This window comes from Chiloscyllium punctatum, chromosome 15, assembly GCF_047496795.1.
Source record: "Chiloscyllium punctatum isolate Juve2018m chromosome 15, sChiPun1.3, whole genome shotgun sequence".
Taxonomy (NCBI): domain Eukaryota; kingdom Metazoa; phylum Chordata; class Chondrichthyes; order Orectolobiformes; family Hemiscylliidae; genus Chiloscyllium; species Chiloscyllium punctatum.
The window spans coordinates 60126961-60150666 of record NC_092753.1 but is presented as its reverse complement, the minus strand read 5'-3'; the positions used below and the strand labels follow the sequence as shown (position 1 = coordinate 60150666).

The 23706-nt window shown below is 40.5% G+C and overlaps 1 protein-coding gene across 7 annotated transcripts in view; it reads left to right on the top strand.

Annotated features, from left to right (window-relative positions):
- The first annotated feature begins 16860 nt into the window (after positions 1-16860).
- The window catches only part of tent5c (terminal nucleotidyltransferase 5C), a 31858-nt gene continuing 25012 nt past the window's right edge, over positions 16861-23706 (top strand). Inside the window, exon 1 of one of the 7 annotated variants that reach the window (XR_011962545.1) lies at positions 16861-17112. Coding sequence is in view for 1 of the 7 variants with exons in the window: in XM_072585230.1 (XP_072441331.1) it covers positions 17399-17404 (6 nt within the window). In the remaining 6 variants the exon portion in view is untranslated. The other 6 variants (XM_072585232.1, XM_072585231.1, XM_072585236.1 and 3 more) reach the window with 6 other exon arrangements.

Below are 23706 nucleotides of genomic sequence, written 5' to 3'. Positions count from 1 at the left end.
TTGAGTTTTTTTTTTTCATATGCAGCTCTGTGCTCAAAAGTAAGCTTGATAAGCTAGAGAATGAAATCTGATCCAGGGTAAGTAGGAATATGGATTTGAGATTACAATCACCAATGGTTTTATTAAGTGGTGAAGCAGGGCCAAATAGTCATCTTTTTATTCTCAATTTCTTATTTCTAGTTACCAAATTAATTCTCAATTTAATTGAATGTCCCTTTCATTAATCACTTCAAAAATTTGAATCCAGATTCTGCAAGAGCTGAAATGCCAACTTAATGACATTTGATGGATAAATCAATAGACTTTCACTGTTAGATTGAGAAAGTCATCTTGAAATTGAGATGACAAAAGCAAAATTAACTCTTACTCCTTAACATTCAAGAACAGTTTCATCACTGAATCCCCCACTGTCAACATCCTGGGGATTACCATTGACCAGAGTCTCACCTGAGCTCACCACATAAACCCAGTGGCTACAAGACCAGCTCAGAGGCTTAGGTATACTATCACAAGTAACTCACCATCTGCTTCCCCAAAGCCTGTCCACGTTCTCAGGACACCAGTCAGGGGTGCGATGGAATACTCTACACTTGCTTGGATGACTGCAGCTCTGAACAAAGTCAAGAACACTGATATCACCCAGGGGAAAGCAATCTGCTTGATTGACCACTTCAGGAGCAACAACATATACTATCTGTAAGAGTCATAGAGACGTACAGTACAGAAACAGACCCTTCGGTCCATTTGTCCAAATCGACCAGATATCTCCACCCAATCTTAGTCCCACCTGCCAGTACCCAGCCCATATCCCTCCAAACCCCTCCTATTCATATACCCATCTAGATACCTTTTTAAATGTTGCAATTGTACCAGCCTCCACCACCTCCTCTGACAGCTCATTCCATACATGCATCACCCTCTGAGAGCAAGTTGCCCGTTAGATATCTTTTATATCATTCCCCTCTCACCCTAAACCTATGCCCTCTAGTTCTGGACTCACCCACCCCAGGGAAGAGACTTTGTCTATTTATCCTCTCCATGCCCCTCGTGATTTTATAAACCCCTATAAGGTTACCTCAGCGTCTGATGCTCCAGGGACTAGACCAAAGATCCGGGGAAACTTGCAAACCCATGGCCACTTCCATCTAGAATTTTAGAATCCGTAGTGTGGAAACAGACCCTTCGGCCCAGCAAGTCCACTGGCCCTTTGAAGAGTATCCTGCCCAGACCCATTCCCCTTTAACCCTGACTAATGCACCTAACCTACACCTCCCTGAACACTCTGGGCAATTTAGCATAGCCAATTCACCTAGCCAATGCACATCTTTGGATTGTGGGAGGAAACCAGAGCACCCAGAGGATGCACATTCTCCCCACACCCATACTGGGAGACTGCAAAGTCCACACAGATGGTCTCCTGAGGCTGGAATCAAATCCAGGCCCCTGCTGCTGTGAGGCAGCAGTGCTAACCACTGAGCCACCGTGCCACCTAAGAAAAGTTAAACTGAGGTGTTGACATAGGAAGTGGGCTGCAGGTTTGTTTGCCAAAATTTCTCCCAAAAAGAAGTGTAAATCCGTACTCTATTCAAAATCATCTGTATGTGTAATAATGTTTGTTAATTCCATGAGACAAGATCTGTTTAAAGTGTGATACTTATTTGATTCAAATGGCGTCACCTTTAATCGTGCCAAGTTGATTCAAATAGTTTAAATCGCATGGAACCTAATTGGCAGAAGACTGGTATCTGAGATTGTGGGGACATCTGAAAGATACTGAGATGGGTCATTCATCAGACATCTCTGGCCTGAAGGTAGTTGGAAATGCTCTAACCTTGTCTTTTGTACTGATGTGCCAGGCTCCTCCGTGGTTTGTGGATGGGGACATTTGTGGAGATTTCTTCTTCCGTTTGTTATTAGCGAGTTTTGAGAAAATTTATTCTTTAATTGTTTTCCCTGCTGCCATTAACAATTGGATGTGCCAGACTACAGAACTTTAATTTGAGGACGCAGCAGCCTGAAAGAGTATGGCAGATGGTGAGGGAACCAAAAGAGAACTAAAGTTATTCGATCACAATCTCTCCAATCTGCCTGTCATAGCAACGTACAGCATGGAAACAGACCCTTTGGTCCATCTTGTCAATCCAACCTAATCTCATCCCACTTGCCAACACCTAGCCCATATCCCTCCAAACCCTTCGTATTCATATACCCATCCAGATGCCTTTTAAATGGTGTGATTGTACCAGCCTCCACCACTTCCTCTGGCAGCTCATTCCACACACCATTGGGGCCATTGTTCCAGCAGCAGGAAATGCAGGTGCATCTAGCACGAGGCTGTCAGAGAGGTCATGAGGTTACATATTTGGGTGGTTACTTTACCCGAAGCAATACTTGGTAGTGTCTCCCACCCATCCTCATCCTCATCCTCTAAACAAAAGAATATTCAGAGCGTCAGTTGGTAAGGTGGTAATTGTTTTCTTTTGTGTTTCATTTTCTCAGTGGTCTGCTTAGGAATTTAGAATAGTGGGAATGGATGTTTTGGGCAGTTGAATGTTCCTTCTGCAGTATGTGGGAGGTAAAGTTCACCTCTACTGTCCCTGCTTACTGCATTTGTGGGAAGTGCAGCCAACTCCAGCTCCTCGAGAACAGTGTTCGGGAACTGGAGCTGGATGAACTTTGGATCATTCAGGCAGCAGAGCAGGTTGATGAGAGGCGTTACAGGTAGGTAGATACTTCACAGCCACGTGAAGAAAATAGATGGGTTACTGTCAGGGATAGGAAAGGGAACCGGCAAGCAGTGCAGGGATCTCTCAACAACAAGTATACCATTTTGGATACTGTCGGGGGGAATGACCTACCAGGGGTAAGCAATGGGGCACAGGTCTCTTGCACAGACTCTGTTCTTGTTGCTGAGAGGGGAAGGGGAAGAGGAGCAAAGCTTTAGTCATTGGGGACTCCATAGTTAGGGGAAGAGATAGGAGGTTTTTGTGGGAATGAGAGAGACTCATAATTGGTTTGTTGCCTCCCAGGTGCCAGAGTTCATGATGTCTTCGATTGTGATTTTTGGATCCTTGAGGGGGAGGGGCACCAACAACATAGATAGGAAGGAAGGTGGGGATCTAAGGCGGAAATTCACAGAGATAGGTTGGAAGCTTAGAGTTAGAACAATTAGTTGTTATCTCTGGTTTGTTGCCCAAGCCACGTGCTAGTGAAGCGAGGAACCGGGAGAGAGTGGAGCTGAACATGTGGCTACAGGGATGGTGCAGGAGGGAGGGTTTTGGATTCTTGGATAATTGGAGCTCTTTCTGGGGAAGGTGGGACCTCTACAAACAGGATGGTCTTCACCTGAACCAGAGAGGTACCAATAGCCTGGGAGGGAAAATCGTTAATGCTCTTTGCAGCAGGGGGATGGGAACCTGAATTGTAGTTCCAGTGTACAGGAGGTTGAGGGTAGTGAGGTCAGGGATAGGTTTACAAGGTTGTGAGGGGGCACCGGTAATCAGGATGTTGGTTTGAAATGTGTGTACTTTAATGCCAGGAGCATCTGGAATAAGGTGGGTGAACTTGCAGCATGGGTTGGTACCTGGAATTTTGATGTTGTGGCTATTTCAGAGACATGGCTAGAGGAGGGACAAGAATGGTTGTTGCAGATTCTGCGATTTAAATATGTCAGCAAGAACTGAGATGATGGTAAAAAGGGTGGGGGATGGTGGCATTGTTAATCAAGGTAGTATTACAGCAGCTGAGAGAACATTTGAGGACTCATCCACTGAGTTAGTTTGGGCTGAGGTTAGAAACAGGAAAGGAGAGGTCACCCTGTTGAGACTTTTCTTTAGGCCTCCAAATTGTTCCAGGGATGTAGAGGAAAAGATAGCAAAGATGATTCTCAATAGGAGCAAGAGTAACAGGGTAGTTGTTATGGGGGATTTTAACTTCCCAAATATTGACTGGGAATACTATAAGTAGTTGAGATGGGTCAGTTTTTCAATGTGTGCAGGAGTATTTTCTGACAAAGTACATAGACCGCTAACAAGGGTGATGCTATATTGGATTTGATACTAGGGAATGAACACGGCCAGATGTAAGATTTGGAGGGAGACAATAGTGACCATAATTTGATTACATTTACAATAGCTAATAGGCAGGGATAGGTATATACCGCAGGGGAAGAGGTATAACTGGGGGAAAGACAATTTTGATGCGATTAGGCAAGATGTACGATGCATAGGATAAGGAGGGAAACTGCAGCAGATGGACACTCTTGAAATGTGGAGCTCATTAAAGGAAAAGATACTGTGGGTCCTTGATAAGTATATACCTATCAGGCAGGGAGGTAGTTGTTGAGAGAAGGAGCCATGGTTTATTAAAGAATTTGAAGCTCTTGTCAAGAGGACGAAGAAGGCTTATGTGAGGATGAGGCATGAAGGCTCAGTTAGGGGGCTCGAGTGTTATAAATTAGCCAGAAAGATCTAAAGAGAGGGCTAAGAAGAGCCAGGAGGGAACATGAGAAGCTGTTGGTGAATAGGATCAAGGAAAACCTTAAGGCCTTCTATCGGTATATCTGGGAGTAAAGAATACTTGAATATAGAATAAGTTAGTGCAAAGTTGTGTGGAATCTAAGGACATGAGGAAGTACTTAATGAATACTTTCATCAGAATTCACATTGGAAAAGGGCAATGTTAGTGAGAATATGGAGAAAAAGGCTACATGATTAGATTGGATTGAGGTTGACAAAGAAGAGGTTTTAACAATTTTGGAAGATCTGAAAATTGATAAGACTCCTGGGCCGGATGGGATTTATTCTTGGATTCATGAGAAGCCAGGGTGCGGATTACAGGGCCTTTGGCTTCGATCTTTATGTCATCATTGTCGACAGGAGTAATGCCAGAAGACTGGAGAATAGCAAATGTTGTTCCTTGTTTAAGAAAGGAGTTGGGACAACCCTGATAATTATAGGCCAGTGAGCCTTAATTTGGTTGTGGGTAAGGTGTTGGAAATGGTTATAAGAGATAGGAGTTATAATCATCTGGAAAGGAATAATCTGATAAGTCAACACTGTTTTGTGAAAGGTAGGTCATGCCTCAATAACCTTTATTGAGTTCTTTGAGAAGGTGACAAAATAGGTGGATGAAGGTAAAATGGTTGATGTGGTGTATTTGGACTTCAGTAAGGCATTTGATAAGGTTCCACATTGTAGGCTGTTGCACAAAATATGGAAGCATGGGATTGAGGGTGATTTAGTGGTTTGGATCAGAAATTGGCTAGCTGAAAGAAGGCAGAGGGTGTTGGTTGATGGAAAATGTTCATCCTGGCAATCAGTTATCAGTGGTGTGCTGCAAGGATCTGTTTTGGAGCCACTGCTGTTTGTCATTTTTATAAATGATCAGGATGCGGGCATAGAAGGATGGATTAGTAAGTTTGTGGGTGACACTAAGATAGGCAGAGTTGTGGATAGTGCTGAAGGATGTTGTGGGTTACAGAGGGACATAGATAAGATGTAGAGCTGGGCTGAGAAGTGGTAAATGGAGTTTAATGTGGAACAGTGCAAGGTAGTTCACTTTGGAAGAAGGAATGCACAGTACTGGGCTAATGATAAAACTCTTGGCAGTGTAGATGAACAGAGATCTCGGTGTCCAGTTGCATAAATCCCTGCAGGTTGACACTTAGGTTAATAGCGTTGTTAGGAAGGCATATGGTGTGTTGGCGTTTATTGGTAGGAGGATTGAGTTTCAGAGCCATGAGGTCATGCTTCAGCTGTACAAGACATTGGTAAGGCCGCACCTGGTGTATTGCGTGCAGTTCTGGTCTCAGCATTACAGGAAGGATGTGGAAGCTTTGGAAAGGGTGCAGAGGAGATTTACTAGAATATTGCCTGGTATGGAGGGGTGGCCTTACAAGGAAAGGCTGAAGGAACCAGGCTGTTTTTGTTGGAAAGAAGAAGGTTGAGAGGTGACTTATTTGAAATGTATAAGATAATCAGAGGGTTTTATAGGGTGGACAGTGAGAGCTTTTTTCCTTGGATGGTGAAGGCTAACATGAGGGGACATAGCTTCAAATTAAGAGGTGATAGATTTAGGACAGATATTAGGGGTAGTTTCTTCATTCAAAGTCGTAGAGTGTGGAATGACCTGCCTGCAACAGTAGTAGACTCGCCAACATTAAGGGCACTCAAATGGTTATTGGAAGGACATATGGATGATAATGGAATGGTGTAGGTTAGATGGGCATCAGATTATTTTCACAAGTTGGCGCAACGTCAAGGGCCTGTACTGCACTGTCATGTCCTCTGTTCTGTATGTTCTACACGCATCACTCTCTGCGTGAAAAAGTTGCCCCTTTGGTCTCTTTTTATATCTTTCCCCTCTTCAGAGTTGTTACAGAAGCATTTGTCCATGAAATAACAGGTAGGGGTAACCACTGTGCAGTTTTTGGAGAGACAAAGTCCCATCTTCCTGTTGAAGAAATTGTGTGGCAAACCACTGTGCTAAATGGATTGCATTTGAAACTGTTCTAGTAAATCCAAAGTAAGCATTCCATGAGGTTCTGTCTGCCACCAGCTGCACCAGAATTCATTTAGCCATAATTTGTAATCTCATGGCTTGGCACTTTGCCTGCTCTATCATGACTATTAAGCCAATGAAGAGTACAGCTGGGCAGCCATGAAACAGTTTAGAGTGAAGAGAAGTTGTGCTAATCATTGCATTCTGAAGCAATCTCTTGAAGCAGTGATAGAATACAAAAAATCTATGTAGTTCACTCAAATCCAAGTAGTAAAGGTTAACTCCTGATATACAAAGGAAGTTATATCAACAATGTCATGAACACAGTATTGAGACTCTGAAAGAAGGAGCAACAACTCGAACCTTGTGCTTACCCGTAATGTATATAGTTAATATTTAAATAAACATTTCTTACAATAAGTTCTGAAAGTCTTTTGAAACCTCTTTCATGGGGAAGTGCACCCAATAGGAGATCTGGCAATGGATGTTTAAATCAGTCATCCACCAAAAACATTGAAATCTCCATCCATTCGACTTACCAGAGTAGAGATGTGAGTAGAGAAGTTAATACTGAGGGTGTGGAATATACTTTTAATGGTAATGAGGGTAAAACAAAGTTAGATAGAGAAAGAGGGTGATTTACCAAATCTGTGGGTGCAGAATTGTAACTGTTGACAGCATTCACTCGTTGACAAGTATAATTGTCCACCCAGGAAATTCTGTACAACTGGTCATTGTGAATCATAGTTTGACTGATGAGACCAATCAGAGAGCTGCACCTTCAGCTAGACATTTGGCAGGTGTTTCTGGGAGATGGAAGTGGTCCTTGACCTTAATCGTTAGCAATCATTTCTCCGGTTCCTTTTCCATACTACTTCATGCTGATGGGTGTTCTCAAGGAATTGTGTCTTTTCATACAGGAATTTCCTCCAAGTCAGTTTCTTCTGAATAAGGGTCTCCCATGCATTGACCTCAAAGGTACATATCCTTAAGGAAACCTTCAGGGGGCCTTTGAAACACTTCCATTGTTATCCTCTCGTTCAAGTGCCTTCTTTGAGCTACCAAATAAAATCTCTGAGTGAAGAGATTTTATTTCGTAGTTGGAATTCAGGCATTCCAAGTACATGGCTGACACAGTAGACTTGGTTTCAAGCATTTTAAAAAGTGTTTTTTGTAATACTGCTGGACTGCTATATTGTGCAAATGGTAGAAAGTACAACTAGACAATTAAAGATTTTTAGATGACTATTTCCAGTACTTTTTATTAATATGGTACACAGTGAGGGTTGTTTGACATTGATTGTGATTCTTAAATGTTGTTGGTGCTCAAAGTATTTGATCTCAGCTAATGTGCTGAACTTTCAGTCTGATTATCCTTCAACTCAATATTGGTGAATTGTAGCACAGTCCTGGTCACTCTTTCATTGTTATCAAATGTGATTGAGTCATTTTTGGCTCTGTTGCCATTATTTATTCACTGCCTTTTGAAACATTTATTTTAGCAATATCAACAGATCATTTCTTCTTTTTGAGTTCTGCCATGAGTGTAGGCAGCCCAAGTAAACTTTCTTCTGGTTGCCCCTTGTTTAGGCAGTTGGCCATGGTTTGTTGTTGGACTAGTGTTTTGATAACTGATTTCTTCTGGACTAGTGGTTTTGACAAATGTATGATTCTGAATCTGTCATTCTCTTGGAACTAATGAGACTCCTGACATCTTAAGGAAGTTGAGGGCCAAAAGTACATGCTGACTCAAAAACGAGGCATGTTGATTGCAAACTACACACTCGTTTTCACCTGTCTTGTGTTTCTGGTGTGGCAGCATTCCTATACTCCTGACAGTTGCTCCACGTACCTGATGCAGTATCATTGCTGGAGCATCTGCTTCTCCAGCCAGAGTTACTGGTCTGATAAGATAATGGTGCTTGCACCAATATCAAGCTTAAATTCAGGAGGACATCCATTGATGTAAACAGGTGGAGAGAATCCATTTGGATCACCAATTCCCCCTATTAAGACATTGTTATCTTTTCTAAAAGAGGTGTACCATTTTAAGTTTTTCCATATGTAACCTTACCATTTTCTGCAGCTTAGTAACTCTGTGTATTTAGTGTTTGATAACTTCAATGTCTTGTGTTTGTTTTGGAGTTATTGCTTTATCTTAAGAACTGTTGCTTCCTTGAAGTCCAGTTTGCGTAGTCCCTCTCTGACCTTGAATGAGCTAGGAATATGTATATTTCCATTTTTTCCTCAATTTTCTGATTAATTTTATTACCACAAAGCATTTTAAATCTATAATTGCTTAAATTCCACTGTTTCATACACCTGTATTGTACTTACCAATGTTTTTTTTTAAATTTGAAATGTGAAGTTTACTGTTCTCTGTGCAGCATTCCCTTTACCAGATTTTTGAAACCCCATGTTACTGAGTTTGTGAAATTATTCAATAAAACTTTAAATTGTATTACTACTTGTACACTCATTTATTGCTTTCAAACTTTTAAAAATCTGTTTATTTGTAATACTGCTGTACTGTTTAATGGGTTTTCCCTTTTTCACGGCTTGCTCACACTGTATATTTAGGAAAATTATGGCACAAACTTCTGTTATCATTTTTGCATATTCAGTAGCCAAGGTGAAGTCTTCCCATTTCTTCCAAGGTAAATTAGAAACGTTTCACCTTTCACAGCCATGATAGAATATTTCTGCACATTTTAAAAAAGATTTATCTGCCTGTGGCCCTTATAAATCTCTCCAATGACATTCCATCTTAATTTGAGAACCAGTCTATTTAAATCTTTAATTTCTTCTGACTTTCCTTCTTTAGACTCTTTCACTAGATTTCTCTAACTTTGGTGTTTTTCAGTTTAAATAAGTTCTGAGGCCTTTCTAGTTATATAACCTGGGGCCTTTCACTGAGCTTTGCCACTGTATCACGGGGCAGCGTAATCTCAGTGGTGTCAATACCCATGGTGAGAAGTGAGAAATCTCTGATATTTCCTTGCTTTCCTTTCTGGTTTTTGCACCATTTTTTTTGTAAGGCAATATCTGCCGAAACTGGCAACTGCAGGCAATTACGCATGCGCGCTCATTAGGGAATGCTTTGCTCCAAGCACTGACATCATCACCTAGCCTTTACCTACGGCAGAATAGGATGGGGCAATTAAAATTGCTGCTCTTTAGATGAATCCCAGCGACATACAGCAGGAAACTCTAGAATAATTTATGATGCAACACATTTAACCCATCAAGCCTGTCATGGCACCTTATCAGAATGAGGAAGGAAATTAGGTAAACACTTGAAATTGATTCTTTCCAAAATGACTAGCAATGATGAAAGATTGAAATTAATTGGAAGAATAATTTCTGAGTTCTACATAAGGCTGAAGCTTCACCTAAGAATCACTAACAAGATTTGGTCTGTCTGTACTATGTTCCGATTTGGTGTTTCACTTTAGGACATGAGAAACTGTTACAGTTTCCTATATTTATATTAGTCCAGTTTGAATGCATATTTATACTGTCGATATCTGAAGCTTGTCTCTTTCAGGCAGAGCCTTATTTATATTGCTTATTTCTGTTGGCCAGGAACTCGTAAATGTCCTTCAGAGAGAAAGTTCTGCACATGTTTGGAGATGCACATTGCAGATTTGTCTTGCACTAGCTTCGAAACATACATATATAGAAGTTGGGAGGCAAAGTCTCCACTTAACTTTTTAAATAGTGTTAGATCATTTTATAGCAGTTGATGTTTGAGAAGTATCCAAAGCACTAATGGTACCACCACCATGTTATTTCTTGTAACTACGCTGAAAGGAAATGTGAGAATAACCCTGTGGTACCTAACACATTTTCCTCTACTTCATTCTGGAATTGAATTGGAATCCAACTCTGGATTTAAATGGCAAGGGTAAAGTCAGCACAAAGTAAAATGGTTCTGTACCTGTGTCATACTTGCTGATGTGTAATTGATATAAGGACAATTACTTCAAAAATTAAACTTTTTTGTATAGATTGAGCTGAATTGAAAATAGAAATTCTTTGTTAAGTATTATAGCAAGATACAAAGCTTTAGGCAAGTAGGTATGTAAGGAAAAATATTTTTACACTGCAAATGGCACTGATCGAGAACTTGTTGCCTTTGAAATTGGCAGAAGTGGGAACAATTAATGATTTTAAAAGAAAATTGAATGGGTGTGAGAGGGAATAAACTTACATGGCTAGGAGAAGAGAGCATGAAAATAAATATTAATTGAGTTTCTGTTCAGAAAGCTGACATCGACTTAATGTGCTAAATGGTCACCTTCTGTGCCTTAATGACTCTATGACTGTAATCTAAATGGATTTAATCTTAAATTAATTTGAGAGTTTGAAAATTCAGTTTAAAGAAGCCTTGCCCATTTGCTTGTAGACAGCAGCACAGAAAGTCAATATTTATAACAGCAGGTTGCAAATTGAACGGGCCACTTTGCTCTGAATAGTGTTAGAGACAAAGTGTTGAGTTACCCTCAGACCTGTTGGAGAGCTGGCTCATCCAGGCCATGAGAAATCATCTCCCTCCCAATTTTTGCCCAGCTGATGGTAGACAGGTTATGAGGGTCAGGAGGTGAGTTACTCATCACAGAATACCCAGTTTATTGTCTTGTCTTTTAGGCATAACATTGAGGCCCTCACTACTCTTTCTTGTTTTTTGGTTTGGAACTGTGAATTGAAGTTAAGAAGTTGAGTTTTGAACAGTAGCTTGTTTAAAAGTGAAGCAATCTTAAGGCTGGTATCCCATAACCAAGTCACCCTTTATTTACACTTGGGAAGTCCTTGACTCTGCACAACCTCATTGGACCCCGAGTGTCAGAAGAATCTCTGATATTCCTGTTTATATCTGTCAGCCAGCAGGGATCCCTGCTTGGATTAGCTTAACAGCCCCAATAAGAGCTGACCTTGTTACAATCACGACATCCCTCCTCCTCTGAGCCTGAGGACGTAGGCCCATCCTTTTTCTCAGAGAGCTTCCTGAGGCATTTTAGCACCAGGTCAGGTTCCTCCATTTCTGCTTCCAGTGTGGGCAGCACATAATGCACGAAAGCTCGCCACTTACACCAAGAGTGCCTTGGTAAAAATTCACTCTCTTCTTCTGGCAGCAAAGGCATCAAATGCAGCTACATCTATCATGTCCGGGTCTGATTCAGAAGTCTCACCGACACTTGATGGAGACTGTGAACCCATGAGTTCCGGCAGCCTTTCCAACTATTCCGTAGAGCAGCATACATTTTGCTCCTGCGTCGTTTGCAGCTTTCATGTGGTCCACGTGTTGTTCAGCACTGTTGCATCAAGTTGACCCTTAGACATCACTGGCCCTGACCTTGTGTCGACCATGCCCCCTACCCATGTGGGGCCATTTCTGTGGTTCCTACACCAAACTTCATCCCCTGTATCAAACTGTCTTTCTCGCTTGGCAGAGTCTTGGGTCTGGCGCTGGCATTACTAAGGGTGTCCACTTCCATAGGAATATACTGCAACTCATATGCTCCACTTGTCGCATTTTTCAATGATAAAGCCAGTTGTAGTGCCCGTTTGGTCGGGCTTCAGCTACAGGTTTGCATGGCTACATCATTAATCCTATATACCAATGGTCTCTAAGCATTTCATGAAGGAATAAACCAGAGACAAATGCCTCTGCCAGTCGTCTTAACTTCAACATGGATTCCTCTGACGTTCAAAAGGTGAGTGATGATGTGATCAAGGTTTCCAAGACGTTAATGGAAAATGGTAAGGGAGGAAGTACTGCGAGTTGCAGAGTCTAGCACTTAGAGGGTATTGCCAAAAAAAGGGGTGGTAAAAGTTTGAAACTTTCTTCTGCAATTGACAATTCATGTTGCATCAAGTGTTACTTTTAAAATGGATTGATAAATTTTTGTTCGTCAGATATATTCAGAAATTAGGGTTGAAGATGGTTATATGAAATTAGATTGCAGATCAACCATGGTCTTGATGCTGAAATTGACTCCAGGAACTAAATATCCTATCCCTGCTTGTATGTTCTTGTGATTGAGAGCAGAATGATGGGGTGATAATTAGCTTTTGTGGACAGGACATACCTGAACAAGTGTCCACTTTCTGGGTGGATGCAAGTGTTGTACCTGTACTTGAATAGCTTGGAGATAGGCATATGCTAGACAGAGCACTTCCCTTCAATACTGCAACAGAAATATTGTTGGGGTCTAAAGTCTTTGCTGTCTGCAGTACATTCAGTCATTCTGTAATACCACGTGGAGTAAGTCAAATTCAATGAAGCCTGACATCTGTGATGCTGAGAATTCAGCTGAATACTTTCAATGGATCAGCTATTCAGCACTTCTGTCTGAAGATGGTTGCAGATCCTTTGGCCTTATTCCTCCACAGAATCTGTCCTTCATGTTTATTTGTCTTGACCAGCATCGATTTAGATTGCATAGCATTGTTTACAGCTTGCTGCTTCCATGGCTTGTAGCTTTACCAGTCTGGCTATTCATATTCTGGTTGGCCGAGTACTCCTCTTGGTGTGGCCTTTTACACTCTTCATTGAACTGAGGCTGATTCCTTGCTTGTGGTAATGGTGGAGTGAGGAAAGTAGTGGGCTCTAACATTTCAGATTGTGTTATAATATAATTTTGCGGCTTTTAAAAATTAGAGCACCAAATGGGTGCCTAATCTCTGTCCTGAGTCTAGCCCATTTAAACAATGACAATTCCACACAAAATAATGGAAGGGTGTCACAATTGATGGTTGTTCTACAATGGTAATGCCAAAGAGAGATTATTCGATCATCTTTTGTTGGATGGTCATTACTTGGCATTTGTACAGAATGAATATTACTTCCTACTTGTCAAATCGAGACAAAATCTTGTTGCATATGGCATAGATTGCTCAATGCTTGACAAGTTTCATCTGATACTAAACATTGCTATCATCAGCAAACATCTCAATTTTTGACAGTATTTTGGAAGCAAGGTCATTGAAGATGCTTAAATGTAGAAAACTATGCTATGGGGATCCTGCAGCCATTTCCTGGTTAACATCCAACAATCACACCATCTTCCTTCGTGTTAAGCATGAGTCAAGCTAGTACAGAGTTTTCCCCTGATTGCCATTACCTAACTGAACAAGTGCTCCTTGATACCATATTTGGTTAAATGTTGGTGTCAAGGGCAGTCACTCATATCTCATTTCGGGACTTCAACTGTTTTGTCCATGTTTAGACTTAGAATAGAATACAGTCTGGAGATGTTTGCAAAGGGCTTTACTGAATATAAAAGAGCATCACTGAGCATATTATTGCTATGGAAATGCTTCATTGCATTTTGACGATAGCTTCCATTACTTCACTAATGATTGAGTAGATTAATGGACATTAATTGGCTGATTTGGATTCATCCTTTTTGTTGTGAGCAAGTCTTAACCAGAGACAATCTCTCACGTTGCTGAGCAGATGCCAGTGTTGTATTTATTTTTTATTCACGCAAGGGACATAGGGGTCAGTAGCCAGCCAGCACTTATTGCTCATCTTTAGTCACCCTTCAGGAGGTGGTGGTGAGCTGCCTTTTTGAACAACTGCAGTCCATGTATTGGAACAACTTGGCAAGGGACACAGCTAGTTTTGGAGCATAGGTTTTCAATACTAATGCCAGATTCTGGTCAGGACCCATAACCTTTGTAATATTCAATGCTTTCAACTAGTTCTTTACATCATACGGACTGAATCAAATTGATTGAGGACTGACATTAGGATCTTGGAAAACTCAACAGGAGGCTGAGTTGGAATAAGCACTCTGCACTTTTTGATGGAAACGGTAACAAATGCTTCAGACTTGTATTTTGCACTGATCTGTGCTGAGCTTCCCAATAACCGAGGAAGGGGGAAACTGTAGAGCCTCCTTTTCCATGGAGTTAATAAATTGTTCACTGTAAAGACACAGGAATAGCAAGCCAGAACAAATCAGACTCAATAACACTGGATATGGCAATGCTGTGAAACTAAAATATTCAGTGACCCTCAAAATCACCCAATTGTTCCTAAACAGATGAATAATAGATATCAGACACCAAGTTTCTAATTTAAACAAAGATTAGCAGTTTATTATTACTGTAAATTTAGCAAAGTTAAACCACAAAGCAATCTAACTAATGTCTACAATTTAAGCCCAGTCTTCTTTGATCATATCCCCAGTCACACATACAGACAGACAAACATACAGTTAAAGGATAAATTAGAAAGAAAATTAAAGAGTTGCAACTGGCCAGTTCACTTAAGCAGTTTATAACAATGGTTGCTAAAGCTTTTTGCAGACCTTGGATAATGAGTTATTCACTTGCTTGAATTCTCAAGTCGCCAGCCAATGTAAACAATTTCCACAAACTGCTGAAGATGTTTATTTATAACTGGGCTTATTTTCTCAGAACTTTCAATAATTCTATTAAAGGATGACTTGACAGCAACCAAAACTGTGCAGCAGTTTTCAGAACCATACTGCTTTCTATGCAAAACCCAGTCAAAACCAGTTAAATATATGGTTTCTCTTTTTTTCCCAGCATTTTCTTTGTTTGACTAACTGGCATTGGCCTCCCTGTGTTTGCCCCTTTTAACACCATAATACATCTTAGGTGCCAACATCTGCAGTGTACTTAGAACAATAACTTAGCTGCAATGAACTTTCAAAGCCGATTCCCACATTAGGTTTTTTGTTCATTTCGTTTTTTTCAAAATCAAGCTGTTTATCCAAAACCCAACTCTCAACTTCAGCTCATTATTCAAACCAAAAATGAGAAAAATAATGAAATAAGCAATGAAGGGCTATCATTCATGACTGGATATGGTAGGACTGCAGAGCATCGCTCTGTTTTGCTGGTTGTATGATCATGTTGCTCTGTCTATAGACCTATGTAATCTGTTCTAGCAATACTGTCATGGACTGATGCACCTTCAACTGACAGCTTGGTCAGGATGAAAACAAATTGGTTTCTCTCTTCTGCTTTTCTAATCACCTACTGCAGTCATGCTCAGTCATGGAGCTACCAAGCCACAATTGATATAATGCAGTGAAGGCCTCCATGCAGAATACATTCTATGTTCTGTTTCCCTCAATGCCTCTTCTAAGTGGTGTTCAACAAGGAGGTAATGACTCATTTGAGTTGTTGCTTGCAATCAGCAGAATATTTTATTCCTTTTATTTGACCTAATGCAATGAAACTTACGCACAGAGACTGACGTTGACTTGTTTATTCCCATGGTCTTAATTTGGTAGTTTTCATGGTAATATGGTCTCATGTTAAAAGTGAATGAATCTTCAGATTTAAGTAATTCAATTTTCATGTGAATGTCAGTATTTGTGAGTGCTATATCCAGTTGTCTTACAGATTCTCTGTCACATAGTTGTCTGGGTTAAAAAAAATCTTTTTTTCATTTATAATTAGTTTTACACTTCCTGTGCAGCTGATTTGAAAAACCATATTTTTCTTAGCTAAGTAAACCAATTTCTAACAGCTGTCATCTTTATCAAAACTGCTATACGTCCACCATTGATTTACTAACACTGGGAAAAAATGTCAACTTTATTGTTGAGTTTAAAGATACTGAAGTGGCAGGAAATGGTAAAAAGAAAATTGCTGAAAATGTACAACAAACTCAAAAATGAATAGCAGTGTCAGACTTACGACCAGGAGTGGGCCATTCAGCGTCCAAGTCTGCTCTCCGCCACTCAATAAGATAATGCTGATCCCATTGTATTTTCCTGTTTGCTTTTCATAACCCTTGACTTCCATGTCAATCAAAAAATTATCTGACTCTGCATAGTGTAAGTTCAATGGTCCAGCCTCCACTACTTTCAAAGAGATGCCCGCTGACAACAACCCTCTGACTGTAAGAAAATAATCTCATTTTAAAGTGTCATTCTTAAAGTGTGTCCCCTATTTATAGTTTTCCCAACTTGTACGACACAATCGTGGAAAAGAAGAAAAATGTCAGCTCTGACATGGAAAGCAATAGATTGAGGACTGCTAAATTAGAAACTACGAGATTGATAGCCACAGTCTACTATTTACACTTCTCGCCCCTTTCCAACTCTACTGGTTTCCAAAATCCCGTTCGAAGTGTGATAATGGGAAGTGAGGAGAAAGGCACACGAGGAAGCCAAACTACTGCAGGCAGAAGCCGGACCCGAATGCTTGTGGCGGAGTTGACAGTGGGGGTCGGGAGTTGCTGCTGTTTGCCTGTACCGACAGCAGAGGGTGTGTTGTCACCAGCTACAGGCTGACAGGTTGGCTTTCACCCCACAGGTCTGACGAATCTATCTCCATGGAGATATGTTTACGTACGGAGCACGGCGGGTTCTGCAGCTGGCATCCCATTTATACAGGCTGATGCGGACACACCGATCATATTTATAGGTGGACCATACAAGCGCCCAGACTGAGGAACCTCACAAAGTTGCCCGACAAGGACTTCACGTGGAACTTAGCCCGGGACACGATTTTAAAAAATATAACAAAAATCATGTTTCATTCCACTTATGAAGTGTTGCCAGTGACTTTCTGAGCAGCAAAGAAAGTTTGGTCAGCAATTCCATTGCTCTATTTGCAGGGGTGAGTAAGACCGCAGAGCTTGCTGTAATCTCTTGTCACATTTCACCGCAGACAGCGCCACCATTAATGTCCTGAATCAGCAAATGCTATTTTTAAACAGTGTCAGACAAGGATACGAACACCTAATTTATACATAGACAACATGTATCTATATATAATGGAAATGCTTAAATAAGGTAACGTTAATTAACAACTTCTGCGTTGTACTTTGAAAAGCATGTGTCTTTTTTCCTAAAAAGTGTCAAGCCCATACCCACTTCAACTTGAAAGAATTACGATAAAATGTATGAAGGTAAGAAGAATATAATCATCTTATAAGTGTCTAAGTTATGGCATTCGAAGGAGCAGGTAAGACGGAACTCTGATGCATTTGCAAGCGCTGTCACTGTCTTCTCTTTTAGAGAAAAAAAGAGTTTTGTGAATAGTAAACCTTACTGGTGCATTAGCTGACCTTTAATCCAACAGAAAGTTTTATTTCTCCTGCAAGGCTGGTTTATTAAAACCGAAAAATGTAAATCGAATACTAAATTGTCACTTCACTTTGATCCGAAATATGTTTGAAATTTTTATAAAGATGTGAAGCAGCAGGCTCTTTGACAAGAATCTAAGCCGATTATATCTGTCAAGCTTTATTTTTGTATGGATACACACATGCCTAGATTATGAGACGAAACGCGAGCACTTCAACTAAAAGCCGCTTTCAAAATTTTATGATGTGCAAATTGCTGTCTGGTGACAGATTTACTTAAAAAGAACACGTCGTTCTGCACATCTATGACTATATTAGCAGCGAAATAAAGACAGCACGTCTGGATCTGTTCCTGATTCTGTACTCTGGACTGTGAGAAAGGTCCTTATTTTAAAATAGTGTAAAACGTGGGCAGCTATGGGACTGGAACTAGCGAACCGTTGGACCTGACACAGCTGATTGGGAACGATGCATATGAATTGTCAGTTACCTTCCTTCCCCCCACCACTCCCCATCATAAACGATTCTTAAAAACGATTCTTTAAAAAAGTCCATGTACATTTACGTCAAACTGTAAAACCAAACGAGAAAAACTGAAATCTTTAATCGTATCAAAGACGTTCTGTAGTCTTGGCAATTCTGTGAAAAATACGAACTGCATGTACTTTGGTGAGATCTGTGTGTACAGTATTACATGTAAAAAAAGATATTTAAAAAAGGCAAGGTCCTTTACCAATCTGATTAGCAAGACAAGAACACTTTGTAACAGCAGATGGACTTGGACGACTAAAACTTTAAATTTTGAAACCGAAAAGGCTGAGCGCAGCCTGGTGGGAACAAAGGGTAATACAAGTTCGCACTGTAAAGGAGTGATATGCATTAACTTAACTTAATTCGTCAGCTCACCTCAAATCTACATCAACAAGTAATTTAAAAACTGACACGGGAAACCCCGCTAAAGTGTTTACGGTAGTAAAGAGATATCTGTCTCGAAACATTTGTATGTTTGAGAAGATAGTCTCCCATACTAGAGGAAGCAACAAGTATAATACAAAACGTTGCCTTACACTGTTCCCATGAAGCGCCTTGCAACGTTTCTGTCTGAGAGAAACGCTATTTTATTGTAAATTCTTGTTTACTGCTTCAAAGGATGGCGATATAACAATCCACAAAGTTCTCTTGGACGATTATAATGCATACAAAGAAGATATTCTAGTGCCACCAAATTGTAACATACTTTGAATTATTCAACCTATTACTCGTTAAATCAATGACAAAAATGGGATCCTTTATATGAAGAGGAATTTCCTGATATGACACCTACATTTATATTTTCATAGATACCCAAGAGGTCTTGTGGCACATTTGGCCTTTGAACCAGAGCTCTGGGTTGAAAACCTAGGCCAGGAGCTGCTAGCAAGGAAGATGCATTCATAGCACAGCCAAGCAGGTCGAGCATTAACCTATAAATGACAGCACATGCCAAGGTATAAGACGTGCTTACCTTGGTTCTACTCCCACAGTTTAATGTGAAAGGTTACTTTTTTTTAGAAACCTTAACACTCTTTCAGAACACATTATAATCACCTTTAAGATTTCCACTTTTGTCTCAAAAGCTGATATTTCTTTGAGAACTTGGATCCCTGGCACTGGAGTTTAGGCAAGTCGCACAGATACACTGTCTATGGAAACCGAAAGAACTGCAGATGCAGTAAATTAGAAACAAAAACAGAAATTGCTGAAAAGGCACAGCAGGTCTAGTAGCATCAGTGGAAAGAAATTGGAGTTAACCCTGGTTCAGGTTCAGGGACTTTTCCTCTGTGGAAGGGTCCCTGAACCCAAAATGTTAACTCTGATTTCTCGCCACAGATCTGCCAGACCAGCTACACCTTTGCAGTACTTTCTGCTTTTGACACTGTCTATGGAGCCTGATTATTTTTCTTGTTTGTCGATCAGATCTGAATGCAGCATAAAGATGGGGATTGAAATAGAGCAGTTGATTCTCATTTGATCACAATTTGATCCTCAAACCTATGTCCCACAAGAGGATGATGGTTGTCCTGCATTGATTAGAGTTGTATAAAGTGGAACTTATTAAGAGGTCTCTTTCAACTTCACCCTGAGTTGGTGGACACCTTTCAAAACAGGAATCTATGATCAGAGATATTATTACACACCTCTGGAGCAGGTGGGACTTGTACCCAGGCTACAATTCCAGAAAGCATTTGATAAGGTGTCACAGAAGGTTAGTACACAAGGTAAGTCACATGGGGTTGGGGTAATTTTATTCACTTGGATAGAGGATTGGCTAACCAACAGAAGGATAAATGTCTTGTTCTGGTTGGCAAGCCATAACTAGTGGGGAGCTTGGTCCTTGGACTCCAACTATTTACAATCCATTCACTTGGATGCGGGGATAGAAAGTACTACAGCCAAATTTACAGATAACACCAAAACAAGTGGGAAAGTGAGTTGTAACTATTTATGAGGGGCATGGATAGGGTAAATAGGCAAAGTCTTTTCCCTGGGGTCAGGGAGTCCAGAACTAGAGGGCATAGGTTTATGGTGAGAGGGGAAAGATATAAAAGAGACCTAAGGGGCAACTTTTTCACACAGAGGGTGGTACGAGTATGGAATGAGCTGCCAGAGGAAGTGGTGGAGGCTGGTACAATTGCAATATTTAAGAGGCATTTGGATGGGTATATCAATAGGAAGGGTTTGGAGAGATATGGGCCGGGTGCTGGCAGGTGGGACTAGATTGGGTTGGAATATCTGGTCGGCATGGACGGGTTGGACTGAAGGGTCTGTTTCCATCCTGTACATCTCTATGACTGTAGAAATAAGAAATTTACAAATCGATATGGCTAGTTTAGGTGAATGGACCAAAATTTGGTAGATGGAGCTTACTGTGGATAAGTGTGAGGCAATCTAGTTTGATCAGAAGAATGGAAGCACAGCATGTTAACTAAATACGAGATACCTCCACCTGTTTCAGTGTAAAGGGATACTGGTGTCCTCTGCATGAATGGCAGAAAACTACTGTGAAGGTAACAACATATATTAAGGAAAGCAAATGGAATTTTGGTATTTATTGCTCAAGGAACAGAACATATAAGTTTGCAAGTGTTACTGCAATCATACATGGCATTAATGAGACTGTACCTGGAGTATTGCACACAGTTGCGGCCTCTTTACGTAAGGGGGGGGGGGGGGGATATAATTGCTTTGGAGGCAGTTCAGGGAAGATTCACTAGATTGATTCCAGAGATGAGGAGTTTATCTTATGTAGAGAGATTGAGCAGTTTAGGCCTTATTTTTCAGTAAGTTCCTTACCCATTGGAAGGGTTCATCCAGCTCGCCCATCCCCACAGCTCCGAGTTTAATGTAACCCTCTACGTAGAAACTGAGTAAAAGCTCTTTGCAAGGCGGATCATAACGCTTACCACTGACAGTATAGGTTGCCATTTCCTCAAACGAAGCAAAATAACAGAATTTCCCCCTCCGAACCTATCTTACATTCAAGCAATCCCTTTAGTTTCCATTTCCAAGTAACTTTTCAAAGTTCAACCTAAAACTGGCAGAAAGCATCGGGGACATGATTGATAAAGAGCATGTTCCTTAAACAAATGAACTGGTTGCATATTGCAACTTACACGAGCTGGTAGAGACTAGACGTGCCGAATGGCCTCCCTCAACTCCATAATAATTCCTTAATGTTGTGAATTGGCTGGATGCGCACGAACTGACGAACTGAGGCGCTGGAACTGATTTGTTGGTATTTAGAATCCAGGACTGCAGAGAGATTGCATTCTCGCTCCATTCCTATAATATGATTCAACATTGGGGTACTTGGGGAGGCAAATGTTAACCGCAATTCTGGGGGAAAAAAATCTATCGGCTCTTTTTTTGTCCAAAATCGGAGGGGGTGTAGAAGTAAGGACTAACCACATTAGTCTCAACCACTCTCTGGGCTCCACTTTGTAGTTTCTCTTTGGCTCTACCTTCTTGTTCGCTTTTCCAAATCAGGAGCTATTCGACAAGTTCTATAATGTTATTTTGAAACTCAAGAATGTTGAAAGTCTTCTACACTTTAAAAGAAATCTGCCAGGCACTGAAACAAATAATTTTTTTTTCAATTCTAACAGCATTCTGCGAGGGGAATCTAGATTCAAACCTGTTGTGTCGCCCTCTACCTATGAGCCGCCACTGCAAGCGGACAATTTGTTTTAATGCACAACCCTGCAGCCTCTCATTTAAAACCTGGTGCGGAGACAGTACTCCCAACTGCCCAGGTGCGCAAAAGCTGTTATCTCCAGGTCCCCGGATATCCGGGCAAGGTCATTAAGTTTTTTGAGAATGAGTATTGTGACAATTGGTATTTTAATCCGAGCGGAGTTTTGTGCGTCATCAAGTTGAACCAAAGTTTCATTCAAAGAAAATAAAAGCTAAAGCCACTCCGACAGTCTGTGCTCATTATCTGCATAAGCTAATGCAAATGTGAATAGGTTTAATTATTACTTTGAAGTGACCACTAAAGAAATGTAAATGTGTATCAAGAATTCTTTCTGATCAGTTCAAAGCATTTTTTTTAAGATTACTTATTGTGTGAAAACAGACCCTCCGGCCCAGCAATTCACCTAATCTGCACATTATTTTTGGGCTGTGGGAGGAAACCCACGCAGACACGGGGTGGGGAGGAAGTTACAAACTGCACACAGACAGTTGCCTGAGGTGGGAATTGAACCCGAGTCTCTAGCGTTGTGAGGTAGTAGTGCTAACCACGGTGCTATGCCTTGATAGAACATTTTGTGGTGCAATGATACTGTCCCTTTAACTGGGTTCGAGTCCCATCTGCCCTAAAGATGTTTACACGGACGAGCAGGTTGGCTAAAAAGAATTAAATTATTCTGGGTAACCAGGGTTTGCCAACATCGCAAGACGGCCTTGGAATGTCCAGAGATCTGAAACGTTTAAAGATGTGGTTTTGTTTTAAGTACTTCTGTTCCTCGTATATATTTTGGAGCTTGAAAAGTTTCAAGAATCATCCAAGTTGGTAACAGAAACTGTTGACCTTCCAAGTGGTTTACTCGGGCGGGACACTGCAAGGATGCCAATGGCAGTGCAAAACGGGAGGGAGGTAAATGTCATGTGAAGATAGTCACATAATACATCCAGAGTGGGAAACCGTAGCATTTATTACACACTTATACACACACAGAATTGGAGGTATATCTGCGTGGAAGTAAAAACGATGTTATAGGGTTTATAGTTTATATTATCATTTCTGTATCTTTGAACTTTACCATCTATCAGAGTTGAGGCAAGAACATAGACACATTGCGCTATGAAACTGTGCGGTTCATTCATATTATAATAATTTTATGAAGACATAAACAATCTAAATATATAAGATCTGTGGAGGAATTGAGCCACACTATATCTGAAACAGGACTAGTTAATGATTTCTTTCGATGGTGAGTTCCTAGTTACAGACTTTCTGAGGGAGAGAGGTACTGGGCAGAAATGCGATAGTTCGTTAAATAGAGAACCAGAAGCAGACGACAAGCAGGATTGATCAGCAATCTCGGTAAAATTCATCTGTTTGCTTTCCACAAATTAACAGCTATACAATAACTTGCTTTTAAATCCCTATTTATTCATTTGATTTTAACTATTTATTGATATGACTTTAACTGTTAAATATATTTTATTATATTTTTAAGCTGAAATAATAGCCATCGTCTGTTCCTTTCATCATATCTTGAATCTTACTAATAACATGCGCAGTAAACCTAATTATTTCAATTTATTTTAAGTGTTTAGTTATGTTTGTCCACTCTTAATTGTAACAATGGCATTTTTAGGTAGTTAATCTACTATAGTTAATTACCAATTACAGAATCACAGATTTGTTATGGTGTAGAAGGAGGCCATTTGGTCCATCATACCTTCATTGGCTCATTAAATACACATCATTACCTAATGCCAAACTCCTGTTTTTTTTCCCAATATCTTTGTCCATTATTTTTATCCAAATAATCATCCAATGCTTCTCTTGAAGACCTTGACTGAACCTGCTGCCGCTACATTTACATGCAGTACACCCCATACCCTAACTACTTTCA